General features: G+C 51.8%; 2 protein-coding genes across 8 annotated transcripts in view; one reads left to right on the top strand and one right to left on the bottom strand.

Annotated features, from left to right (window-relative positions):
* VGLL4 (vestigial like family member 4) overlaps positions 1-15,898 on the top strand; it is a 154,546-nt gene extending 138,648 nt beyond the window's left edge. For 4 of the 5 annotated variants that reach the window (XM_059390342.1, XM_059390343.1, XM_059390344.1 and 1 more), the window contains 3 exons: positions 7,146-7,368; positions 12,582-12,705; positions 13,146-15,898. In XM_059390342.1, coding sequence (XP_059246325.1) covers positions 7,146-7,368; positions 12,582-12,705; positions 13,146-13,417 — 619 coding nt within the window. In that variant the 3' untranslated portion in view covers positions 13,418-15,898. Of the gene's footprint in view, positions 1-3,198; positions 3,306-7,145; positions 7,369-12,581; positions 12,706-13,145 lie in introns of those variants that run through there. The other variant, XM_059390345.1, reaches the window with a different exon arrangement.
* The window catches only part of ATG7 (autophagy related 7), a 258,133-nt gene continuing 252,298 nt past the window's right edge, over positions 15,379-21,213 (bottom strand). For all 3 annotated transcript variants that reach the window (XM_059390338.1, XM_059390340.1, XM_059390339.1), the window contains one exon: positions 15,379-17,072. In XM_059390338.1, the coding sequence (XP_059246321.1) occupies positions 17,040-17,072 (33 nt within the window). In that variant the 3' untranslated portion in view covers positions 15,379-17,039. The remainder of the gene's footprint in view (positions 17,073-21,213) is intronic.

Below are 21,213 nucleotides of genomic sequence, written 5' to 3'. Positions count from 1 at the left end.
CTGCTGCCAGCATTTCCCATAAGAGGAAAGAAAATGTCGGAAGCGCATACCGTATGTGATTTCATTTGTCAGTCCTGGGGGGTGGGTACATAGGTCGTTGTCGTTTTCCCTGCTGTGCTCCCCCTCTCTTGAGAGGGAAAGGTGCAAAGGAAAGGCTTTGGAGCCAGTCACGTAGAAATTAGAATCCTCGTACTGTATTGGTTTTGCAACTTTAGAAGAACTGCCTAACCTTTCTGAACCTCAGTTTACTCCTCTATAAAATGGGGATGATACTTTACATTGTAGTGAGGGGTTTAGTAACAATAAGGGCTAGACTATGATCTGGCATGTAGCACTCAATAAGTGATAGTTCACGATAATAAAGATAATCAAGGTAAATAGAGGGATTCCCTGGCTTTAAACGCTTTATATTTTTGGACACTACTTTCTAAGGGCAACATGCCAGTGGTATACACTCCTCACTGGAACTGTAGGGCACACACGTCCTACAGTGTGCTTTCTGAAAGCTGAACTAGCAGAAGAGGGATGCTACCTTTGTGGGGAGCTCACAGGGAAGACGGTTATGTGGGTGGATAGATGTGGCAACAGTGTAATTCACCAACTGCGGGGCCCTTCCCACGCAGATTGGACCTTGGATGGTGGTAGGGCTCTGGCTTTTGTCTTGATTGTTAAGCAATGATAATTTCATTTGCAACACAGTGTCTCCCCACAGTTAAAAGTCAAAGTCAGTCTCTGTCCCCTTTCTGCTGCCAAGCAGAATGTGCTTGTGATTGAAGCAGAGGTCCCAGATTATTCTGTGTCTTTGGGACACTGAATGCCAGTATTTCCCAGCTTTTCCTGCCTGTGACACACAGCTCATCATCCTGAATCCAGGAGGGGACCTCTGCCTTCCCTCTGCCCCACAGCGTCCTGGTGGTGTCACGACCCCTCTGCTTCCAGTCTGTAGTTGGTACCAAGGAGTGACAGGCTTGACAGAGTGTCTTGGGGACACATCCAATGCCCTCTTGCTTGTCAGGAAGCTGTGAATATTACCCTGCTCACTAGGAGAAAGTGGGGGTGGTGTGTGACGGCCTAGGAGACAGTTGGGGGGCAGGAGGACAAAAATTGGGGAAAGTAGTTACAGGGAGAAGACATTTCATTACTGTTTACTCTCAGTATTTAAAAGCTCCCTAAATTCTGCTTGCTCAGAACGTTTCTCTTGCTGGGAATTGCCGCTGAAATTTCCTTAATCCCTCTTTCATTCACCACAGATGCTCTTCGCTGGAGGCACGCATAACGTAGGTACTTCAGTAATTCCCTTGTTCACTGAAGAGGGAAACGTCCACCATGTGCCTGGCCCTGCGCAGGCCTCTGGGGAGAGGGCAGAGCACGAGGGGTGCAGGGCCCTCGCCAGTGTCCTTGGAGCTGGCTGACTGCAAGGCAAGGCGACACAGTGGAGGGCTGGTCCCCTCATGCATGTCCACTGTTCCCTCTATCCGTGCAGTCCGGAGGCCAGGGAAGGCCTCCTAGAAGCTTGGGCAGAGCAGGCAGTAGAGAAGGACTCTTACAAGGGCCTGGGGGGACGATGGAGGAGCGGTTGGTATGTCTGGCTGATGCCCTGCCTCTCCCTCCATTCTTGGCTAAGTGTTTATCTTCAGCATCTTGCTCCTCTTTTTTGTGAAACTGGGGCAGCACCACCCACCCCGTCATAAACACGAGGAACTCAGTAAGTAATGGCTGTTCGATGCTTTTGGCTTTTAAAAAAAAATCATTATTATTTTTAATCCTGGTAAAGCGTATTTATCATACCATGTACCATTCTAGCCGTTTTAAAATAAAGTTTATTTTGTTTTTTTTAATAATCTCTACACCCGATGGCCTCGAACTCAATACCCTGAGATAAAGAGTCACACACTCTACTGTCTGAGCCAACCAGACATCACTGTAGCCATTCTTAAGTGTACCCTTCAGTGGCATTAAGTATGTTGTCTGAGGAAGCTTTTTAAAATTGAAGATGCTTTCCTGACTTTATTGTTGTTTTTACTGAAGATTTTCTTTGAGAGAGAGCATGGGTGTGCACTTGTGCAGGTGAGCTCCTGCTGAGCAAGGAGCCTGATGTGGGGCTCAATCCCAGGATCCTGGGATCATGACCTGAGCTGAAGGCAGACGCTTAACCGACTGAGCCACCCAGGTGCCCCCTGACTTTATTATTGTTGGTGCTGGGCCATAAAGGTCTGTTACTGTAGGTCTGTCTGTCCTGTAGGTTTCCCAGAGGGCAACTGCTCCAGGAAGAAGTGAAATGGAAGCGGAGGGGCTGCACTGGGGGGAGGGCTGTGTCTTGGCTGTGACGCTCCTCTCATGGCCCCTGCTCCCCAGGGCCTCACCACTGCTCGGGCTCCTTTCTGCTTTGAACCTCTGTTGTCGTGCCCCATGGAGGAGGCCATGGCAGGCCTTTGGTTTGCTCCTGCAGGGGCTGGCTAGGCCCTGCCTCATTCACCTGGGCTGAGAGACCCGCAGCCACGGCGGCCCCCTGGGGCCCAGAATATGCCCTTGAAAGCACCAACTAAAATGTCTTCTACCCATTGCCTCTCCCCTGCTAGAAGAATTCAGGCTCATGTTGGTTTATTTAATAGCTGTCAGTAGTTCATGGAATTCAGCTAAGGCCCCAGAATGTCAAGTGATCCTTTCCAAGGGTTTGGTTTCAACTTCGAGCTCCTGTTTGTCTAAGGGCAGGAAAACCTCATTCTAATGAGAACAGAGATGCACACAGCGCCCTTTCTGCGTGTGGTGGAGGGATTCTTTTGCCATCTCACTGCACTTTTCCCCAGACCCAGTGGACACTTGGCTTCTCAACTCAGAGAGGGCAGAGGGGCATACGCTGTCCATTCCCTGGAACACTTGGTCCTGGAAGAACGCGGAATAGACATCTTCCCTTTTACCACCTCCCCACATTTGTCCCCCTTTCTGCTTCCTCTCCTTGAACATTGGCAGTGGGGTGCTGCCCCAGGGGGAGTGCATGTTCCCAGCGAGAGGCCGGCGTGCTGTAGAGTCAGCTGCCTGGCCTCGGTGGCGGCGAGGCACCTGGGAGGCCTCTGGGCCCCAACGGGCCTGCAGTTGGTTTTTCATAAGCAGACTTTGCCTTTAACTAGAACGGGGGCGACTTGGATCTCCTGGGTGGAAAGCGTGTGGTCTGTCTGCTGTCAGTGAGAGCACATGATTCTCTGGGAAGCTGGGGAGCCTGGGCTATGATTCACTGGAGGAGGGGGGAAACGTGGAAAACAATGTCGGTCTTTAAGCTCTGGGAACCAGGAAAATGAGCTGGAAATGTGAGTAATGTATAATTTTGCTAAAATTGAACACCAAGTTCTTCAGACATTTTCTCTTTGTGTTTGTCAGTGTTTTGCCTGATCCGTGATGCCCTGCTGCGTCATGCTTGCAGTTGACTGTTTTTTGGGTTAGCCTCCCCAAAGTTCTCTTCTCTCAATCCTGGGGGCAGGATGAGTGCAGAGCAGGTCTTTGGGGGTGCAGGTTGTGGGTATGGCCCTGGCCTGTCTTGCTGTCTGCCCTGTTAGCTGGATGCCTTTCGACCGTTCCCTGCTGCCTTGGGGCGTCCTTCTCCCCTGGGATGTGGCTTATTATTCCCCAGGCCTCGTCATCTGGCCATCCCGAGGCTTGACGGGTTGATACCTGTCACTGTACTTGGCTGACACTGAAGGGCCCCGGATGTCGGATTTGGGGGATGCGGGCTGCCCTCTGTCCGCACTGGTGACTTTGACATTGGATGGAGATAGGTGCTGCCTGAGCTTGAAACTGCTCCTTGCTGTCAGCCCTGGGCGGCTCTGCCCTCTGACTCTCCAGCATTCTGCCTCCCCTCCGGACCTGGGGCCCTGCTGGCACTGCGGGGCTGTAGCTGCCCCTTGGGAGCCCACGCTTGGCCTGCCGGCTCACAAACCTGCAAGAAGGCGAGGCCGTGTCTTCCTTTCTATAGCCTTCACAGAATAGGGGCTCGGTTAACATTGCTTGAGAAGCTGGGAGTCTGAATCGGACAGAGGTGGATTGGGACTAAGAAGCCCACCGGTCCGTGCCCTGAGTGCCTGCTGTTCATTCAGTGGCCTCCAGGAACGTCGTTTTGGTGGGTGGGGAGCAGGGAGAAGATTGTGTCAAGGAAGCAGTTTATGGATCCGTCAAATATTGTATTTTATCCAGATTGAGAAGAAAACCTGATACTGAGGATGAGTATTGTGATGATGTCGTCTTTTCCTAGTCTGAGAAAATGTATATTTAGCAACAAACACCCGTCTGGAGAAAGTCCTGTCGATCCCGAGTGGGACAGGCTGGTGGGCTGGCTGCGGGGACTTCCTCAGCGGGACTGCCTGATCCCAACTACGTGCTTCTGCAGCCCCTGTGGCCCTCCCTGGGAAGGCCTGTCGTGTCTTCTGAATCGTCAGAGGAAGATGGGATGACGAACGGGCCGGTTTCAAAATTAAGGTTTTTTGTATTTGTTCGGTGCTGTAGGTCTTTGAAAATGGCTGCAGTCGGGCGCCTGAGTGGCTCAGTGGGTTAAGCCGCTGCCTTCGGCTCAGGTCATGATCTCAGGGTCCTGGGATCGAGTCCCGCATCGGGCTCTCTGCTCAGCAGGGAGCCTGCTTCCCTCTCTCTCTCTCTGCCTCCCTCTCTGTCTACTTGTGATCTCTGTCAAATAAACAAATGAAATCTTTAAAAAAAAAGAAAAGAAAAGAAAATGGCTGGGGTTGCCAGGGGCGTGTGTGCAGTGTAGCATTAAACTGTGTGACCAGGACATACTCTTGCATGACCGTCTTAATAGGCTGACAGTGTACTCTCTAATTGCTTTTAAATCATTCTGTATAGTCAACCAGAGGGTAAGAGGGAGAAAAACCACCCATAAATTAAACACTGTGCCTTCTGCAGTGAATTACCCTACCTTAGAGCTGATGTGGTCCCACTGTATCCCCTGCTCACTTGCACTGGGCTAGCATGATTGTTGGTGTCTGTCTTCTGTTCAGTCCTTGCTGAAACCCCTTGGAGGGATATTCTGCTGTGACCACAGGTAGATGAGGACGCTGGGCTCCCTGGCTTGCCCGAGAGATGATGTGCAGGACCAAAGCTTGGGGCTCACGGAGCTCGCCACGTCTTGTACTCTTTCTGCTTCGCCCCCAGGCATATTGATCCAAGCTTGTCCCACGTCCATAGGGTGTCAACACCCCTGTAGCTGGCTCCTCAGACCTCACTTCCCGATTCTGCTAGTCCTTGGTTCCATTACCACAGTGCCTGCCTTTCCTTCCCGGTCACCTGCGTGCTGCTTCTCTGTGTTCACTCATGCTCGCTGTGGGCCTGCCGCACAGGGCAGCATGCTGGGTGGGGAAGGTACCACAAAGTGCAACAGGGCTTGGTGTGTCCGCAGAAGCCCCCAGGGAGGTTGGGGGGCAGTGCATAGATGAAGACATTGCTAATGGTGTGATAGGTTTTTTATGAAAGGTATGCATGGGGCACTTAGGGATTGAGAACAGAGCAGCTAAGGCAAGTCAGCAGGCACGGTCAGCAGTGAGTGGTGTATTTGTGTGTCGGGGGTCACACAGTTAGAGGCTGAAAGTGGCACATCTTACTTGAGGAATGGCAGGAAGATGGTTGTAACTGCAGGGCACCATGGTTAGGGGCATGACAATAGAAAAGTGGTCGGGACCAGAGTGGGAAAGGCCTTGAAGGGGTGCTGAGCTACTGAGATTTGTAACTCAGGGTGGGATGTGGGTTGATCTGCTTTATAAAAGAGGTCATGCTGGAGATATTCAAGTAATGTGGGGCATGTGAATCAGGCTGGCCAGTTGTCTGAGTGTCTGGAGCTTGGGTGTGCTGTGACACTCTATGTAATTGTCCAAGATGTCACCATCGGGGGGAACAGGGCAAAGGGCACATGGGATCGCTCTGTCTTATTTCCTACAAATGCACATGAGCCTATGACAGAAGAAGGCATGCCTGTCACACACAGGCACCTGCCCGTGTGTATAAAATTCCAACTGACGTCTTTTCTGAGGCAGGCTATGACTTTTGCTTTCTTTGGTTTTCTTAGTGTATGAGCCTAGGCTTCTCTGCTATAAAACATTGTGCACTGAGGCAAGAGGATGGTTGCTTGTGGACTCTGAGAATAATTTGCATTCCTTAAAGAAAAGTCACTGAAATTTTTATCTGCTACATTTCTAGTTAAAAGACTTCTCATTTGTTCTGAGAATAAGATTGTGCCAGCAGCTGAGAACATGGTAGATGGCAGGGGCTGAGACCAGAGGCAGAAAGAACCCCTGCAGAACGGGGCAGGAGGGAGCTGGGCCGACCCGGTGTTCCTGGGCTTTGATCAGCTGTGCCTGGCCAGTCATTGTCTGACAGATGCTGCACAGGATGCTGCCTTGAGCCACAGTCGCTCAGATTGTGAGGAGGGTTGGTGTCGGCAGCCCGTCCATGTTCACACGGCATCTGCTGGGTGCTACACGTGTGGCCGAGGTCTCTGGGACTCTTCTGAAGCCAACTGCTGTGGCTGGTGTGTTCCAGACGGTAGAGCTGCACACAGGGAGCCACGGCAGACACCACCCCTTACCAGCCACATGCCCCTGCCCCCCAGTCTTGGTTCTGTCCTCTGGAGAGGAGAACGCTGTGGCGTCTCCTTGGTGCTGTTGGGAGGACCTGGAGAGCTCATGCTGCTGGAGGCCCAGAACAGGATCCACCCTGTAGGAGGTGTCTGGTGACTGCGTCGTCATCCTCTTCATCCTTTTGAATGGCAGATCCTTATCTAACCAAGCTGGCATCAGGCGCATAGGCTGGTTCTCCAGGCTCTTAGCACGTAGAGTTTCTCATACAAGGGCTCTGATAGGCACAGCCATGCGCGGGGCGGCATGCTGAGCAGAGGGGTACCACCTTCATTTGGATGGCCCTGCAGAGCCAACTTCAGACCCTAGTTTAGTGTTGGGGCTCCTCAGCTTCCTGGGGAGATGTTTGACCTGAGCCTCAGGAAATGGAAATGATGATAAATATTTATCCCCAGCATGGAGCAGAATTCAATGAAATAATGAGCTTGTAGCGCCTGGCACAGGGCTGGCATCCCATTCGCCATTCAGGGGATGCCAGGTATTCCCATCTGAGTGCTGTCTCCTGTCTTTCAGGAACAAGACTGCCAATGGAGACTGCCGAAAAGACCCCCGGGAACGGAGCCGTAGCCCCATCGAGCGTGCCGTGGCCCCCACCATGAGCCTGCACGGCAACCACCTGTACACGTCCCTCCCCAGCCTCAGCATGGAGCAGCCCCTTGCTCTGACCAAGAACAGCATGGACGCCAACAGGCCGGCTGGCATCTCGCCCACGCTGACCCCAGTGGAGCGGCAGCAGGTATGCCTCTGGCCATAGGATTCCCGTTGGTGGCTGACCAGGCGGAGCGTGCAGGAGGGAGGGCCAGGAGGGAGGTGGCAGGAGAGGTGGTGCTTACCCTCGGTTCTGAGCTTAGAAAGAAGAGTGGCAGCAGCACGGATCCTTTTACCAAATGCTGCCTTGTGTTTAATTCCCACTGAGACCTGTCTGGGCCTGACCTCCCAGGACTGATAGTCTTGGACAAGACGTTTAACATCTCTGGGGCTGCAGGGTCGGTTCAGGTTTTCAACAGTCTTCCTCGGGAATCCTGTTTCTAGGAGGATCAAGGAAAATCCTGCATTTACCTATTATAACGTCACACAGACAAAGTTAAACGTCAGGTTCCTTTACTTTGGGTTGGAATCCTCTACAGTCAGTGGTTAAAGCGGTTCTTAGCTCCTGCTGGTGAGAAATCTGTCATTGGCAGATAGGGTTGTTTTTTATTAAAGGAAAATAAGGAAATTAATTATTACTTAATAAACACAGTTTGCTTGGTTAAAAAAAAACAGTATTTAAAAATTGGGGCTCCTGGGGAAATCCTTTGCATCAAGGTTTGGAATTCCTGCACAAGCCATGGTGTTTCTCTGTGAACCTCTGGGGCCTGTGGCCCAATACGTCCCCGGTTGGTGTTTGCTGAAAACTGATGGGCAGTGAACGAGGCAGGTGCCATGTCCTGAGGAGATGCTGGGTGCAGCTGGAGACTCTGCTGCTGAGCGTGCCACGGCTTCCCTGCAGCACCCCACCACGCACGATAGCACCCGTGCCTGCCCCAGCTGTTCTTCAGCCCGGCCAGCACTGCCCAGTGCCTGTCTCTGATCCAGTCTGTCGTTGGGACAGATGGTGCTGGTGCCTGGGTATCCCAGCAAGGCTAACATCTCAATTCCTTTGTTTCATTCATTCATTTAACAAAACTTGGTAGGCACCTACTGTGTGCAAGGGGAGGATGTAGAAGCTGGTCAAGTAAGCTAGAGGCACTGACCGTTTCAGTCTTGATGAGTCTGTTATCAAGTGACTGTAGTACTTCAGCTACTAATGTGGCAGCAGATGGCCGCTTACTCTGATAGCAGCTCAGGCCGACTTCTCCCTGCACTCACGGATTGCAAACTTACTAGTGTGGACTGTGCCCCGGGGCTTTGCAAAGCCCTGGAGACACAGAGACACGCATGTAGGATACAGGTCCAGCCTGGAAGGAGCTCGCAGTCCGGTCCGGGAGGTGGGTGTGTGCAGAGGGGGCTGCACTCGGACCACAGGAGATGTGGTTTAAGTATCAGAGACTTGGTTTCTAGGATCAGGGAACTGAGCCCTCTGCCTGTGGCCAGTGCCATAGAGAGTCCCTTGATGTGTGTGTGTGTGTAGGGGGTGGGACTCCACGGGGAAGTTCAGCCTCTAAGCCCATGGCTTGGGTAAGAAGCTCCCCAGAACCCCTGGAACTGTCTCTGCCCAGAAAAGCTATGTCTGAAGCTTTGGAATGGGTTTCTGTGATTTTTGAGTGTCTTCTGGTTGCTTCTGGTCATATTTGCTGTGTGAGAAGTGTGCCGCTGGACGGAGTGACCTGGCTCTTTTATTTTTTTTATTTTTGTATTTTTTTTTATTTAAAGATTTTATTTATTTATTTGACAGAGAGAGATCACAAGTAGGCAGAGAGGCAGGCAGAGAGAGAGGAGGAAGCAGACTCCCTGCTGAGCAGAGAGCCCGATGCAGGACTCGATCCCAGGACCCTGAGATCATGACCTGAGCCCAAGGCAGCGGCTTAACCCACTGAGCCACCCAGGCGCCCCAGACCTGGCTCTTTTAGCCAGGGTCTCCCCGATCCGTCTATAAAGTGTGCCCAGCTGCCCAGTCCAGCAAGAGGGTCCCTGACCTGTCAGATGAGCTGTGGGGCTGTTGAACGTGTTTTCTGGGACTGAGAACCTGAGATCTTGGGTGATTCCTGGCTGGAAAACAAAGCTAGTAGCGGTAGAATAAGTTCACAGCTCTCCTGGGTATAGTGGCTTTGGCTTTCCTGACATGGTAGCCCAGACCTAAACTTTAATTCAAGGTTGGGGTTGGTGGTGAAGCAGAGGTTATCAGCTTGCCTCCCCCCCCCCCCCCCCGCCCCGTGGCTGCAGGTCAGCATGTGTTTTGTGCACCTGGTGACCATTCATCGAGCTCCTTCCTATGCCAGCATGGTGTGGCCTGGATGGTCACTGGGGCCTGAGCTTCCTCTTAGATGGTTCCTGAGTTCTGTGCCAGGCACTGTGTTGGCCACACAGCAGTGGGCAGCTCGGCAGCATCCGCCCATGTCCGGGGTTGGGTTTTATTTGTGAGCTGTCAGGGTGGCTCCATTGGGGAAGGGGGCCTGCCACCGTGCAGTTTGGAGCCAGGGCAGTGACGCGGACAGGGCTTCCTGGAGCAACGACACGGCTCCGGGTGGCGGGCAGGCAGTGGAAGCCTGCCTTTCTTGGCTGGAAACTGTGACTCAGATCTCTGGGAACTGGGATAGGAAAGTTCCCAGAGAGGCATGTGTGGGGAGCCTGCTGAAAGTGTCACCCCACTGCATGTTTCTGTGATGGCGGCTCAGAGGGGAGAGTGTGGTCTCAAGAAAGCTGCGGAAGAGCCCATGAGAATGGGCCAATGAGGAGAGGAGGGCTAAAGTTACATATGAACAAGCCCCCCCCCCCACACACACACACACAGTGAATAGTAGGATGGTTCTCTTCCGGATGCTCTCCCCCGAGGGCAGCCCGGTTCTGGGCCCAGCCAGAGCAGGTGGGGCGAGGGCTGAGGGAGTGTGAGTGACCGTCTGGGCCTGGCCCTGTCTCAGGGTGGCTGGGGAAGCTCCAGCAGGTTACTCATTTCTGGCCTCCGTTTTCCCCATCTGGAAAATGAGGGTGTGTGGGGAGGAGTCTGGAGGCAGAGGCCTGTTCCAGGTGGGTGTGTGGGTGCCGAAGCCCTGGCCTGCACTCAGCCAGAGGCCTGCGCCCCTTCATCTCCAGCTGGGAGGGGTCCTGGAGATGATCTGCTGCTACTAGGAGTGAGATTGAAATGTCTTCTTGGTGGCCACATGTTCACCGGTGGGCCCTGCCCAGGGGCCACCTTCTGCTCCAGAGTGGCTATCATAAAAGCTGGACATTGACTTGATTCTTATAGCTTTATTCGGAGCTTCCCCAAATTTGTTCTCCTACACTTTACCTTTCTTCACCTTCCATGACCCCTTCCCCAAAACATGACCCCACTTGGTGACATTTGTGTCAGCCAGGACTCTGGTTGCGAGGAACAAAAACCAGCCTGAGCTGACGTAAGCACAAAAGGAAGGGAGTTTTATTGGGAGGACCTGTGGCGTCTCCTGGAGCCCAGGGTCATGGGTATGGCAGGATCAGGAAGGAAGGGCCAGCCCTTGCCTCTGAGAGCTGGTGAGGAAGCCACATTCTCCCTCCCCGGCTTTGTGCTGGTCCAGTCTCCACATTCTCTTCTCTTTTTTTTCCTCTCTCTCTGCTTCTTAACCTGCACAGCCATTCTGGTACGACCATCCCATGACTCCTGAGGTCAACCTGAATCTCTTTCTTAGTCTGGCTTAGTAGTTGGCCCCAAGCCTGGGTCAGATTTCCAGCGTGGCCAGTGGGACAAGGTCACTTATGGACATGGCTGCCTCAGCCCTGTCTCATGGATGGAGGGCACATTCTACGAGAGGGGAACCAGGGAGATCACAGGCTCAGGGTTAAAAAGAACCTTCAGAAGGTGGACTGCAGGCTGCAGGCTACCCTCCCGGGACAGTAAGACCAGCCCCTGCATGGCAGGGCTCCTGCCACCAAGCCTTGGCCCCAAACTCTCACCTCAGGTGGTCCTCCAACGCCCTCTTCAGCTGCCACTCTTCTTCTCTCATACATGGAGAAACGGAGGGGAAGAGGGTGAAGGTTGCTGCCAGATGAAGGGGGAGTGGACCTGGACTCAAAGTCATGTTCTGTCTGCACCACTTTTGTCCGTGCTGCGATGGCTCAAACTCCATGCCTGTGGCTGATGTGTTGAGGTAGTATTGAAACTTCCATTTTTCCTTTCCATGCTGCTGCCGAGCCATGCCTTCCCCCATCTTGGATGTGAGTAATTTTGTGTTAGACTCAAGCACGTCCTGGCCCATCCTTACAGGTCCAAATCTTTATCACAGAACATGTTTTTCACTCCTGTTCATTTCCCATCGTGGGAAGGTTTGCTGTGCAAGCCTTTTTGTCTTTACCCTGGCTACTGATTGAACTCCTCAAAGGCCAGGGGTAGAGAAGCCCTGATGGCTCTCTGAGGAGCCCTTCCATCAGCTCCCCTCTACTTTTTTTGGAACTTCGGGCATATCCTCTTCTATCTTGTCTTCAGTACTGTCAGGAGAGCTCTTTCCTGGATGGAACCTGAGGGAGCTATTTGATTCACAAATATTTTCTGTCCTGGATACTGTGCCAAGGTCTGGGGCTCCAGAAACGCTTCCTGGTTGTTGCTCTGAAGTGTGCGTGGGCTAGCGGGGCCAGGTGCTGGGGTCTTCCTGGTGTACTTGGAAGGCATGATTGACTTGCTAAATGGGGAGGTAGTCGTGGGGAAGGAGAGAATGTCTGTAGAGCAATTTGGGCTGGGGGTGGGGTGCATTTAAATTCATACTTGGATGGACTTCCTGCATTTCCGTCTCCATCAGGATTTGTGTGGTCATAATAGAAACCAACTTGAGCTGTCTTTAGTTTAAGCAAAAACCGGGAGTATGTTGGGAGGGTACCGGGAGGGATCCTAGAAGCCCTTGGGCTATAGGGCACACGCTGAGAAGAGCAGGGACTGGGTTGCCCTGGAGACTTGATGGCAGGAGCTGTGGAGGCTTCTCACGCACCCACAGAGGCCCACTCACTCTGATTTTGCTGTAGCTTAGCAAGTTCACTTGGTTTCGCAGTTGGAGGTGGCAGACAGGCCGGCCTTACCTTTGCCTCTTGTCAGGAGGGGCTGCAGGACAGGCGCACCTCAGAGTAGCCTTGCCCAGAGGACAGGGACCTGATGGCCCAGAGGACAGTGGCCCTTGGCTCCTTGCAGGCAGGATGAGTGCTCTCCGTGGTGATAGAGGGACAGAGACTTGTTCTGCGTCCCAGCTGTGGCAAGTGTATAAGGACTGGGGTCATCAGCAGGGCTGAGCACCACTGCTCCTTATCTGACCTCCCAAGCCAGAGCTGACAGCAGCCTCCTCTTCTCCCCAGAACCGGCCTTCGGTGATCACGTGTGCCTCGGCCAGCACCCGCAACTGCAACCTCTCCCACTGCCCCATTGCGCACAGCGGCTGTGTGGCGGCCGGGCCAGCCAGCTACCGGAGGGCCCCGAGCTGTAAGTCACCCTGCACATGGGGCGGCTGGGGTGGGGGCTCGGGCTTCCTCCTTGGACAGGATTCAAGTGGAGTGTTTGCATTCTTTCTACATTGCTGTGGACAGAACAAGTGGCCTCTGGAGCTTGTATTTTTATTGAGGTTGAAAAAGTGTTTTGTGTTGGGGTTTTTGTTTGTTTTGTTTTGAGCACACATGCACCCAGCATTGTGTCTGGCTTGAGTGGGACAGAGGGAAGAAACCTCCGGGGAAGAAGCTGTAGTGGGACCAGATCTACCATTATCAAGGCCAGGTTTTCTCTCTGAACTCACCCTTAGCTCAGGTGGGCATGCTGCCATGTTACAGGTTCAGAAGAGAGATCTGGCCAAGTGCCAAGCCAGGGCAGGTGGGGACGGGCCCTTTGTCCCCAGAGACCTGACTAACCGCTGTCCCCCTTCCCTACAGCCACCACCACCTGTGACCCCGTGGTGGAGGAGCACTTCCGCAGGAGCCTGGGCAAGAACTACAAGGAGCCTGAGCCAGCGCCCAACTCAGTGTCCATCACAGGCTCCGTGGACGACCACTTTGCCAAGGCCCTGGGCGATACGTGGCTTCAGATCAAGGCAGCCAAGGATGGCGCGTCCAGCAGCCCTGAGTCAGCCTCGCGCAGGGGCCAGCCAGCCAGCCCCTCCGCGCACATGGTCAGCCACAGTCACTCCCCCTCCGTGGTCTCATGAAGGGAGTGCCACCCTCAAACAAGATGTCAATCTGCATGGTTTGCCTGAGCTTTGAACAGTCAGTGCTTAAAAAAAACAAAAACAACAAAAAAAAAAATTGTCTGGGTGGGGTAGGGGGAAGGGTAGGGAAGGGATGGTTTATTCGCAAAAACCATGTCGTTGGATTTTTGTTCTGTTTTTGTACTTGCTTGGTTTAATACCAGGGGCCCTCAAACTCGATACCGGGAGCTGCCCGTGGACCATCTAACCTGGCATCCTGCCTTCCTGCCTCAGTTACCAAAGAAACCTCTGATGCAGGTCTGCTGCCCCGTCGGGGGCCAGGACTCCACGGCGCACGCTTTCTCAGTCACAAGCCATGACGTTGGTGACCCAGATGCTTCGTGCTTTTCAATTTGCTTCTTGAGACCGGGGTGTGTGTGTGGCTTCGCTTCCATTGCGTGTTTGGTCCGGGCCGCATGTGAGTGCGTCTGCGTGCGTGCGTCTACTTGAAGAGAACAGAGAACTGTCGCGTCTGATTTGCACTATTGGAGGAGGGCTTCAGTTGCCTGCCTGACAGCTTTCTGTGAGATGCTAGTACTCTGAGGGCAAACTGCTGAAAAACAAAGGGTTTAAGGATGACATTTCTGACCATTTGTGTCTTGTTTGTTTTTTTAAATTTAGACAAAACAGCTTTGGAAGGGGAAGTCTCATACAGGTTATAGGTCTTTCTCTCTAGATTTCAGGTGCTTGCAACTGGACTGCAGACTCTACCAATCACGGGCATTCTCCCTTTCCTAAACACTGCAGTTTGTTAGACTAGAGCTGAGGTTGGAGGATTCTGTAGTGCTTTCAACGTGATGCATGTTTTAATGGAGAAAAATAGCTGGTTTCTATTAATTGTATAGATATAGTAAACAAGAACCTTAATACTTACTAGCTTCTTTTCAGAATTAGTTTATTTTTGTCATTTACAGTCCTAGATATACTTACTGCTGGTACAGTTGTACTCTGAGATTTGTTTGATATTCACATTACTCCTGAGTCGTGTGGGGCTGGCAGGCCCTGGAGATGGGCAGGCCACTCGTGGGTCAGCCGCCATGTAGGATGCTGGAGGTTTTTGCTGCCAGCTGACGTTTACTTTTTGCATCCCTGTCTGCTTATGACTAGCTATCAGGGGAGTTGGGGTTTGTGTCTTCCAACTTCCCTCCATGCAGAAACTGCTCCCTTTTTTCAACCCTCTTGGCTGAACAGCAGATTACTGACAATCTGTGATATGGTATTTTGTGTGCTTCCTCGTACGCTGGGGCCAAGGCAGTATACATTCCTCTGACTTTATACAGTTATCACTGCATTTATTATCGTTTGCTAGAGTAATAGCTACTAACTAGAAATTAGGCAAAGAAGAAAGCATGACGGACACAGCTGTGGATGTTCAACAGCTGCTCCTCTTTTTGGTAAATGTACATTTCTATCCTACCCCCCCCCCCCCCCCCCCGCCCTGTTCCAGTCTCTAGAAGGCCACCAGAGGGCTTAAAAAGTTGCCTGGCCAGGTGACAACAGGTGCGCCCGCCTCCCCTGTGAGGCTGGTTTTCTGTATAAGAAAAACACAGGTTAGCTGGTTAATTGTAAAAATTGTCACTGGGCAAAAAGGTCAGCAGATCGGCTCTTGTGGTCCCAGGGTGGCTGCAGGTGTTTCCACAGGCAGAAGAAAAGCCCTTCTCCTCTTGCCCCTGCACACATTTCACCCCCACGTAACTGGGCTTCCAGGCTTTCGCATTTGGGCCCCTATATTTTCTGTAGGAAAAATCGGTGAGAACACTTTTTTTATATAGGTAACTTTAAGACCATCATTACGCTGTGCGTAAAGAATGTACAGAGAAATTTGTAGGTATTTTTTGAAGAACAATTAATTTGTTAATGATATGTAGCTATTTAATTTCCCCTTTCCCATTGTAATCATTCATATTTTTTTTGGAAAAATATTTTTATTTTTTTTTTTTTTTTTTTTTTTTTTGTCGTAGATTTGTCTGTAAAAGTGCAGGAACACAGTTACTCTATGAGAACACTGCATCTGCCTTAATAGCCACTAGTTTGTTATTGCTCCAGGCTACTGAGCGCTGTGGCGGGAAAGCAGCCACCGCTGGCGGGCTCTGGGAAGGGCGGGCTCCTCGGGCAGCGGCCTGTCGGCGCCCGGCACTGACCTATCTGGGATAGGCGGGCCCCTGGAGGGGCCCCGGGCACACAGGGAAGCAGAAAACCAAACATTTCACTGGGAAAGGACACACTCCCTGGCCTCAGGAGGAGCACAGTGAGTTCTTCACAGAGCCACGCCGTCGCAGTGCGTTCTGACCGTTCTCTCTCCATGTTTGTAAATCTGTAATATACCATTCTCTGTGGCCTGTTTTTCCTGGAAGAAGAAGAAAAAAAAAGGTTTGGCAGGCCATCTTTTTTTTGTACTTAAAAGTAGCCTTAAGAACAATAATAAAGTGCTCTTAAACCACAGGCTGTGCGTGTGACCAACGGGCTGGGGAACGGCACAGCGGGCCTGCACCTGCATCCAAAGGTGCCCCCTCTGCCCCAGGCAGGCGGGCAGACATCATCTGTAGCTCCAACTCCCCAAGAAGCCCCATTCACGACCTGACCTGCAGAAACCCCACCTTTCTCAGAGTCAGCCTTCAGACTCACTGTTGACTTGGGTCCCAGGCCTGAGACAGAAGAAAACACCCCAAGATCACAGTTGGGAAGAGATTGTCCCCCATCCCCACCGAGTCCTTAGGTGCAGCTCTGGGTGTCACAGATGGCCACCAAATACTGCAGTCAGGGCCCTCTGAGTAACACTGAGGAGGGCCTTGAGGGAAGGCGTCTCCTTCCCTTGGCCATAGAGGAGTGGGCTCTGGGGATGTGAGGCCTCCTCTGGGACAGGTGGGGCGCCCACCCAGGCCATTACTAGGTTGTGGCCCTTCCACCAGTTTAAGGCAGCAGCAGCAACTTTGGTCCTCTCCTGAGCAGGGAGGCAGGGCGGCACAGGTGTTTTGCCCACAGCTGAGGATAGGTCAGGAGGTGGAGGAACCGTCTGGATAGCAGACTCTGGACTGGAGTTCTGGGTTCACTGGGATAGGTGCGGGCCCTTCTGTCCTGCACATCCCTCCCTCTCCAGCAGGCCAGACTGACAAAGTTTATAAGGATCTCTGCCCTCACTGGTACCCAGAGGCCCCTCTCTGGTGTTTGTAGAATAGCCCAGGGAGTCTTATCTGCCCCGCATTTGGCATGTGTTGGGCTCACTGTTCCCCGTCCTTACTAACGCCCTATGGGGGCCAAGCTGGTGGGATCCCGGGAGTTTTGACTATCAAACATTTGACAACAAGAAAAAAAAAACTCGTGGAGGGAACGAAGTCCCAGATCAAGGGCAATGCCAAAGCCAAGGTTATTATTCAGCTCAGAACTGGTAGGATCATGAGTCATAAGAAATGGAGAACGCCAGATGCTCCTGGGCAGCGAAGCGGGGGCCCTGGTCCTCAAGGTATGCAGAGGAGGAGACCACAAAGGTTGGGGGGGCACGGGGCCCAGAATCACCGGTCCTGGGGGCAGCAGTCCCGCTCTAGTGACCCAAGGGTTCCTCAGCAGGCGGCGAGGGTGGGCCACGTCATACGGTCTCATCGTCGCTCATGTCCCAGATCTGTGTGGAGAAGGGGAGACATTCAGTGTCCAGATGGCCGGTGGTGCCCACTGATGTAGCCTCAAATCTATGTGGTGTGTGAGCAAGCAAAGAATGACCGCTCCCACTTAAAGACGACACACCGCGTGCTTCACAACACCCTTGTCGCTAAGGACAGACACCCCAGTTCTTGAATAATGAAAGCAAATCACACAGAAGGTAAGTCTTTTGCCTGAGGTCTCACTGCTAAGTGAGTGAATGGCGGCCAGCCTGGGGGCTGGGGTGCTGGGATCCACATGGGGATTGTGAGCGCCCCTCACCTCCAATGCCCACCACACAGCGCCATCACTGCCCCGCTTTTTTTTTTCCTGCCGCACTGACGCCCTGTCCCGTCATCCTCTCAAATTAATCCAAGTAATCCTGTCTCCTCACGGTCCCCTGGGGCCGGGACTCTGGCCTGTGTACTTGCTCAGAGGCGGCCCCACATGCCTGTGCACACGCTACCCACCTCAGCAGCCTCCCACCCCCGGGGCAGCGCGTCAGCTGTGGTCCAGGTGCCAAATGCACTACAGATGGCACACCTGGACAAGGACTGATGGCTGGCCCTTGGGAATCAGCTCTCTGCCCACCAGTCCCAGGGGAGACAGCCAGGTCCTGCCTCTGTCCCTGTGTGTCTTTGGGGAGCCCAAAACTTTGGGGGCCATCCTTCAGGGGGCAGCATGAATAAGGGGACAGTGGGGCTCTCACAGCATCACCGCTGTTAAGAGGAGTGAGGAGGCCCTGCCCAACTGCCTCTTTCTCTGCTACCATCTGCCCGGATCCTTGGGAGGGAACCGGAGGCCAGTACAGCAGCCCCTGGGGCTCCTCGCACCCTGGGCTCCCTAGGGGGCTGGTCTCTGAACTTAAGCCTTCAAACTTTCAAAATTCCTAGAACTGGTTGCAAAAGGCCACCTCAACCCTAGCAGAGCTGAGAGAAGGAACATGATGTTTACATGAGGCTGGCCCAGGGAGATGGGGAGGCCCGGCCAAGGTAAATATCAACACCAGCTTGGCTTTCAAAGTCAAGGATGTGGAAAATAAATACAGAGAGAAGGAAATTTCCTTTATCCTGAGGTCCCAGCTGCCTGGGCTGCACACCCATACCCCCTTTCTACATACACCCTACTGTCCCCAAGATACACCAGCAAAGATCCAGATGCCTGTAGGAGCAGGGACGGGGTGGGGAGGAGCCTGGGCTGGGGTCCAGTGACCAGAGTGAGATCAGGCCAGTCCTGCCATACTTGGGGCCCAGCTGCCCACCAAGCTGCTCCAGGGCATGGCTTGAAATGGGCTCCAGGGCCTAGACCCTCAGATGGGGTTTGATGGGGGATGGGATGGAGTGGCTGTAGCCCAAGCAGAGGCTGCCCTTTGGAGCCCCTGGATGTGAGTATCCCCTGGTCCAACCACCTGGGTGCAGAATCAGCTCCCAGAGGGCTGTACTGCTGGGGCTCATCTCTTCCTTCACTCTGACATCCAGTAAACACACACTGGTGGAGCTCCTGGTGGAGGGGGCCCCTGGGCTATGGCTGCACAGAACTGATGCAAATTTGCCCTCCCTTACTCCAGCACAGCTCTGGAGGTGCAGAGGGAGACAAATTCAGAGAGGTAAGATGCTCACCTGGGATCGCAGAGCGAGTCAGGTACAGAGCTGGGAGCACAGGTGTGTGGGCAAAGGTTACATGAACAACAAAGGCTGCCTGGGACAGGCTGCATGAAGGAGGGGGCCACGGTTGGTGTGGGGGGTGCTAAAACCTGTTGGGGATGAGAGGGATGCCAGCCAGGGCCTGGGCCATCTATGTCAACAAGCAGTGCCCTCTGTGAATGGATGGGGTTTTTTAAAGGACATTGGGGGCTGGGGGAGTTGGGTCCAGGGAAGGGCACAATGGAAAAGCAAGAGCTCCAGAGGCTCCATCTGTTGTACTTCACCTCATTGATGGGGAAGGGTCCTCAGCACCAGGCCCTGCGTTTGCCCATAGTGGGAGGAGGGTTGGGAGGGGTACTGGCTCTGCCCCTTGCTCCTGGCATCAGCCAGGTTGTGCAGGGAATCAAGTTAGGCACTCCAAGGGCTTACTATGACAGGGCTCTACAGAAGGGGTGGCGGGTAATGGACTTTTTATAACTGCTCAGGGATTTTCGAGAAAGAGTTCTCTGGGCCCGAGATGGGTTCCTCCACTAGGGCAGCCAGTCCTTTTCCCATAGGCTGGGTCCAGGAAGGCAGCAGTCTTAATTGTAAGCTTCCAGAAGCTTGAGCCTCGACAACAACCATATGAACTCATTTATAGGTAGAATCTAAAAATGCTGAACTCAGAGAACCAGAGAGCAGATGGGTGGTTGCTAGGAACTGGGGAAAATGAGATGTTGGCCAAAGGGTACAAACCTTCAGTTGTAAGAGGAGTATGTTCTGGAGATCCTATGTACACATGGTGATTACACTTAAAAATACTATATACTTGAAATTTGCCTAGAGAATAGATCTTAAGTGTTCTCAATACACACACACACTAACCATGTGAGGGGATGGATATGGTAATTAATCTCATGGTGTCAATCATTTCATAATGTATATTAAATCAGTACTTTGTAAAACCTAAATTTGTACACATATTTGTCAGTTATTCTTCAGTAAAGCTGGAGGAGAAAAAAACAAACTTTAGTCTCATCTCACCCTAGAATAAGGCCTTGGGGGTGGGAAGGAATGCTGTGACCTTAGCCTCCCTCAAAGCACCTGATGGACAAGGGACCCCATGAATGTCCTCTTTGTAATGAATGAAGGTTGTATTAAAACTGGCAAAGATTTAAAAAATGTTGATACTCAGTGCTGGCAAAGGAGTGGCAAAACACTTCCAGCAGGAACATAAATTGGTACCATATTTTTCAAAAGAAGAGATTTGGCAAAATATAACACAAAGCTTTAAAATGTTCATACCCTAAGGAAGAGATAAATGATCTCTTTTTGCAGATGATATGCAAGTATACCCAGAAAATTCAAGAGATGAATAAAGACAATATTCAGAAGATAGCAAGGTATAAAATGACCACCAACAAGTCTACCTTCATATATGCAAATGGCAGCCAGTTGGAAAACAGTGAGAGAGAAGAACCCATCATAAGAGTGATGAAAAACAAATTCCTAGGGAATAAACCTACATGAAATGTATAACATTCAAATGAAAAAAACCCATCAGCTCAGCCCCACAGTGGTCCTCGCCAGGGCCTTATGAAAAGCACACTGGAACCAACGGAGAAAGTTCTCCCGTGTGAACTCAGGGAGACTCAGCAGCAAGAAACGGGTCAGGATCACCCAAATCCATACAGAGATTTACCACAATCTCCACTTGAAAAAAATCAACAAGTATCTTTTCTGGAGCTAGACAAGCTGGTTCTAAGGTTTATGGGGGAAAAATAAATAAGCAAAGATGTCTAGGAAAACTTTGGTGAAGAAAAACGCTAAGGAGGTTCCCTTGCTCTATGTTCAAGCAGGTCATAAAGCCAACAACTTAGAAGAGGATTGCGTCACCATGGCAACAGACAGATGGGCCCATGGCATGACCTGAGTCCAGAGACAACAGAAGAGAACATCCAAGTACATATGGAAACTTAGTATCTTAATGATAAGGTGATCACAAGTCATTAGAAAAAGGCAACTTTTTAATAGATGATATGGGGACAGCTGGACAGTCATTTGCAAGAAGATAAAATTGATTCCATGTGTCACTGTACATTGGAATCCACTCCAAATGGAACTGATCTAAATGTATGACAGTGAAACTATACAAAACAAACATCAGTGAATTCCTTTATAACCTGGGAGTGAGGAACCTATGGCCTTAAATCTATAAGCAATAAAACAGATACAATGGATTATGTGAAAACACATGTGTGCAATTTTGCACAGAAAAGCTACATGCAAAGTTGGAAAGAGAACAAAGTGGGAGAAAATACCACTTCAGCCCATAAAAGGCTAATCTCCCTAATATACAAATAGCTCTTACAAATCAAGAAGAGAAAGAGCAATAAAAGAACTCTATTTTAGGGGCACCTGGGTGGCTCAGTGGGTTAAAGCCTCTGCTTTCAGCTCAGGTCATGATCCCAGGGTCCTGGGATCGAGCCCCACATCGGGCTC

The sequence above is a fragment of the Mustela nigripes genome, chromosome 2 (genome assembly GCF_022355385.1).
Source record: "Mustela nigripes isolate SB6536 chromosome 2, MUSNIG.SB6536, whole genome shotgun sequence".
Classification (NCBI taxonomy): domain Eukaryota; kingdom Metazoa; phylum Chordata; class Mammalia; order Carnivora; family Mustelidae; genus Mustela; species Mustela nigripes.
This window is presented reverse-complemented; position numbering and strand designations above follow the sequence as displayed.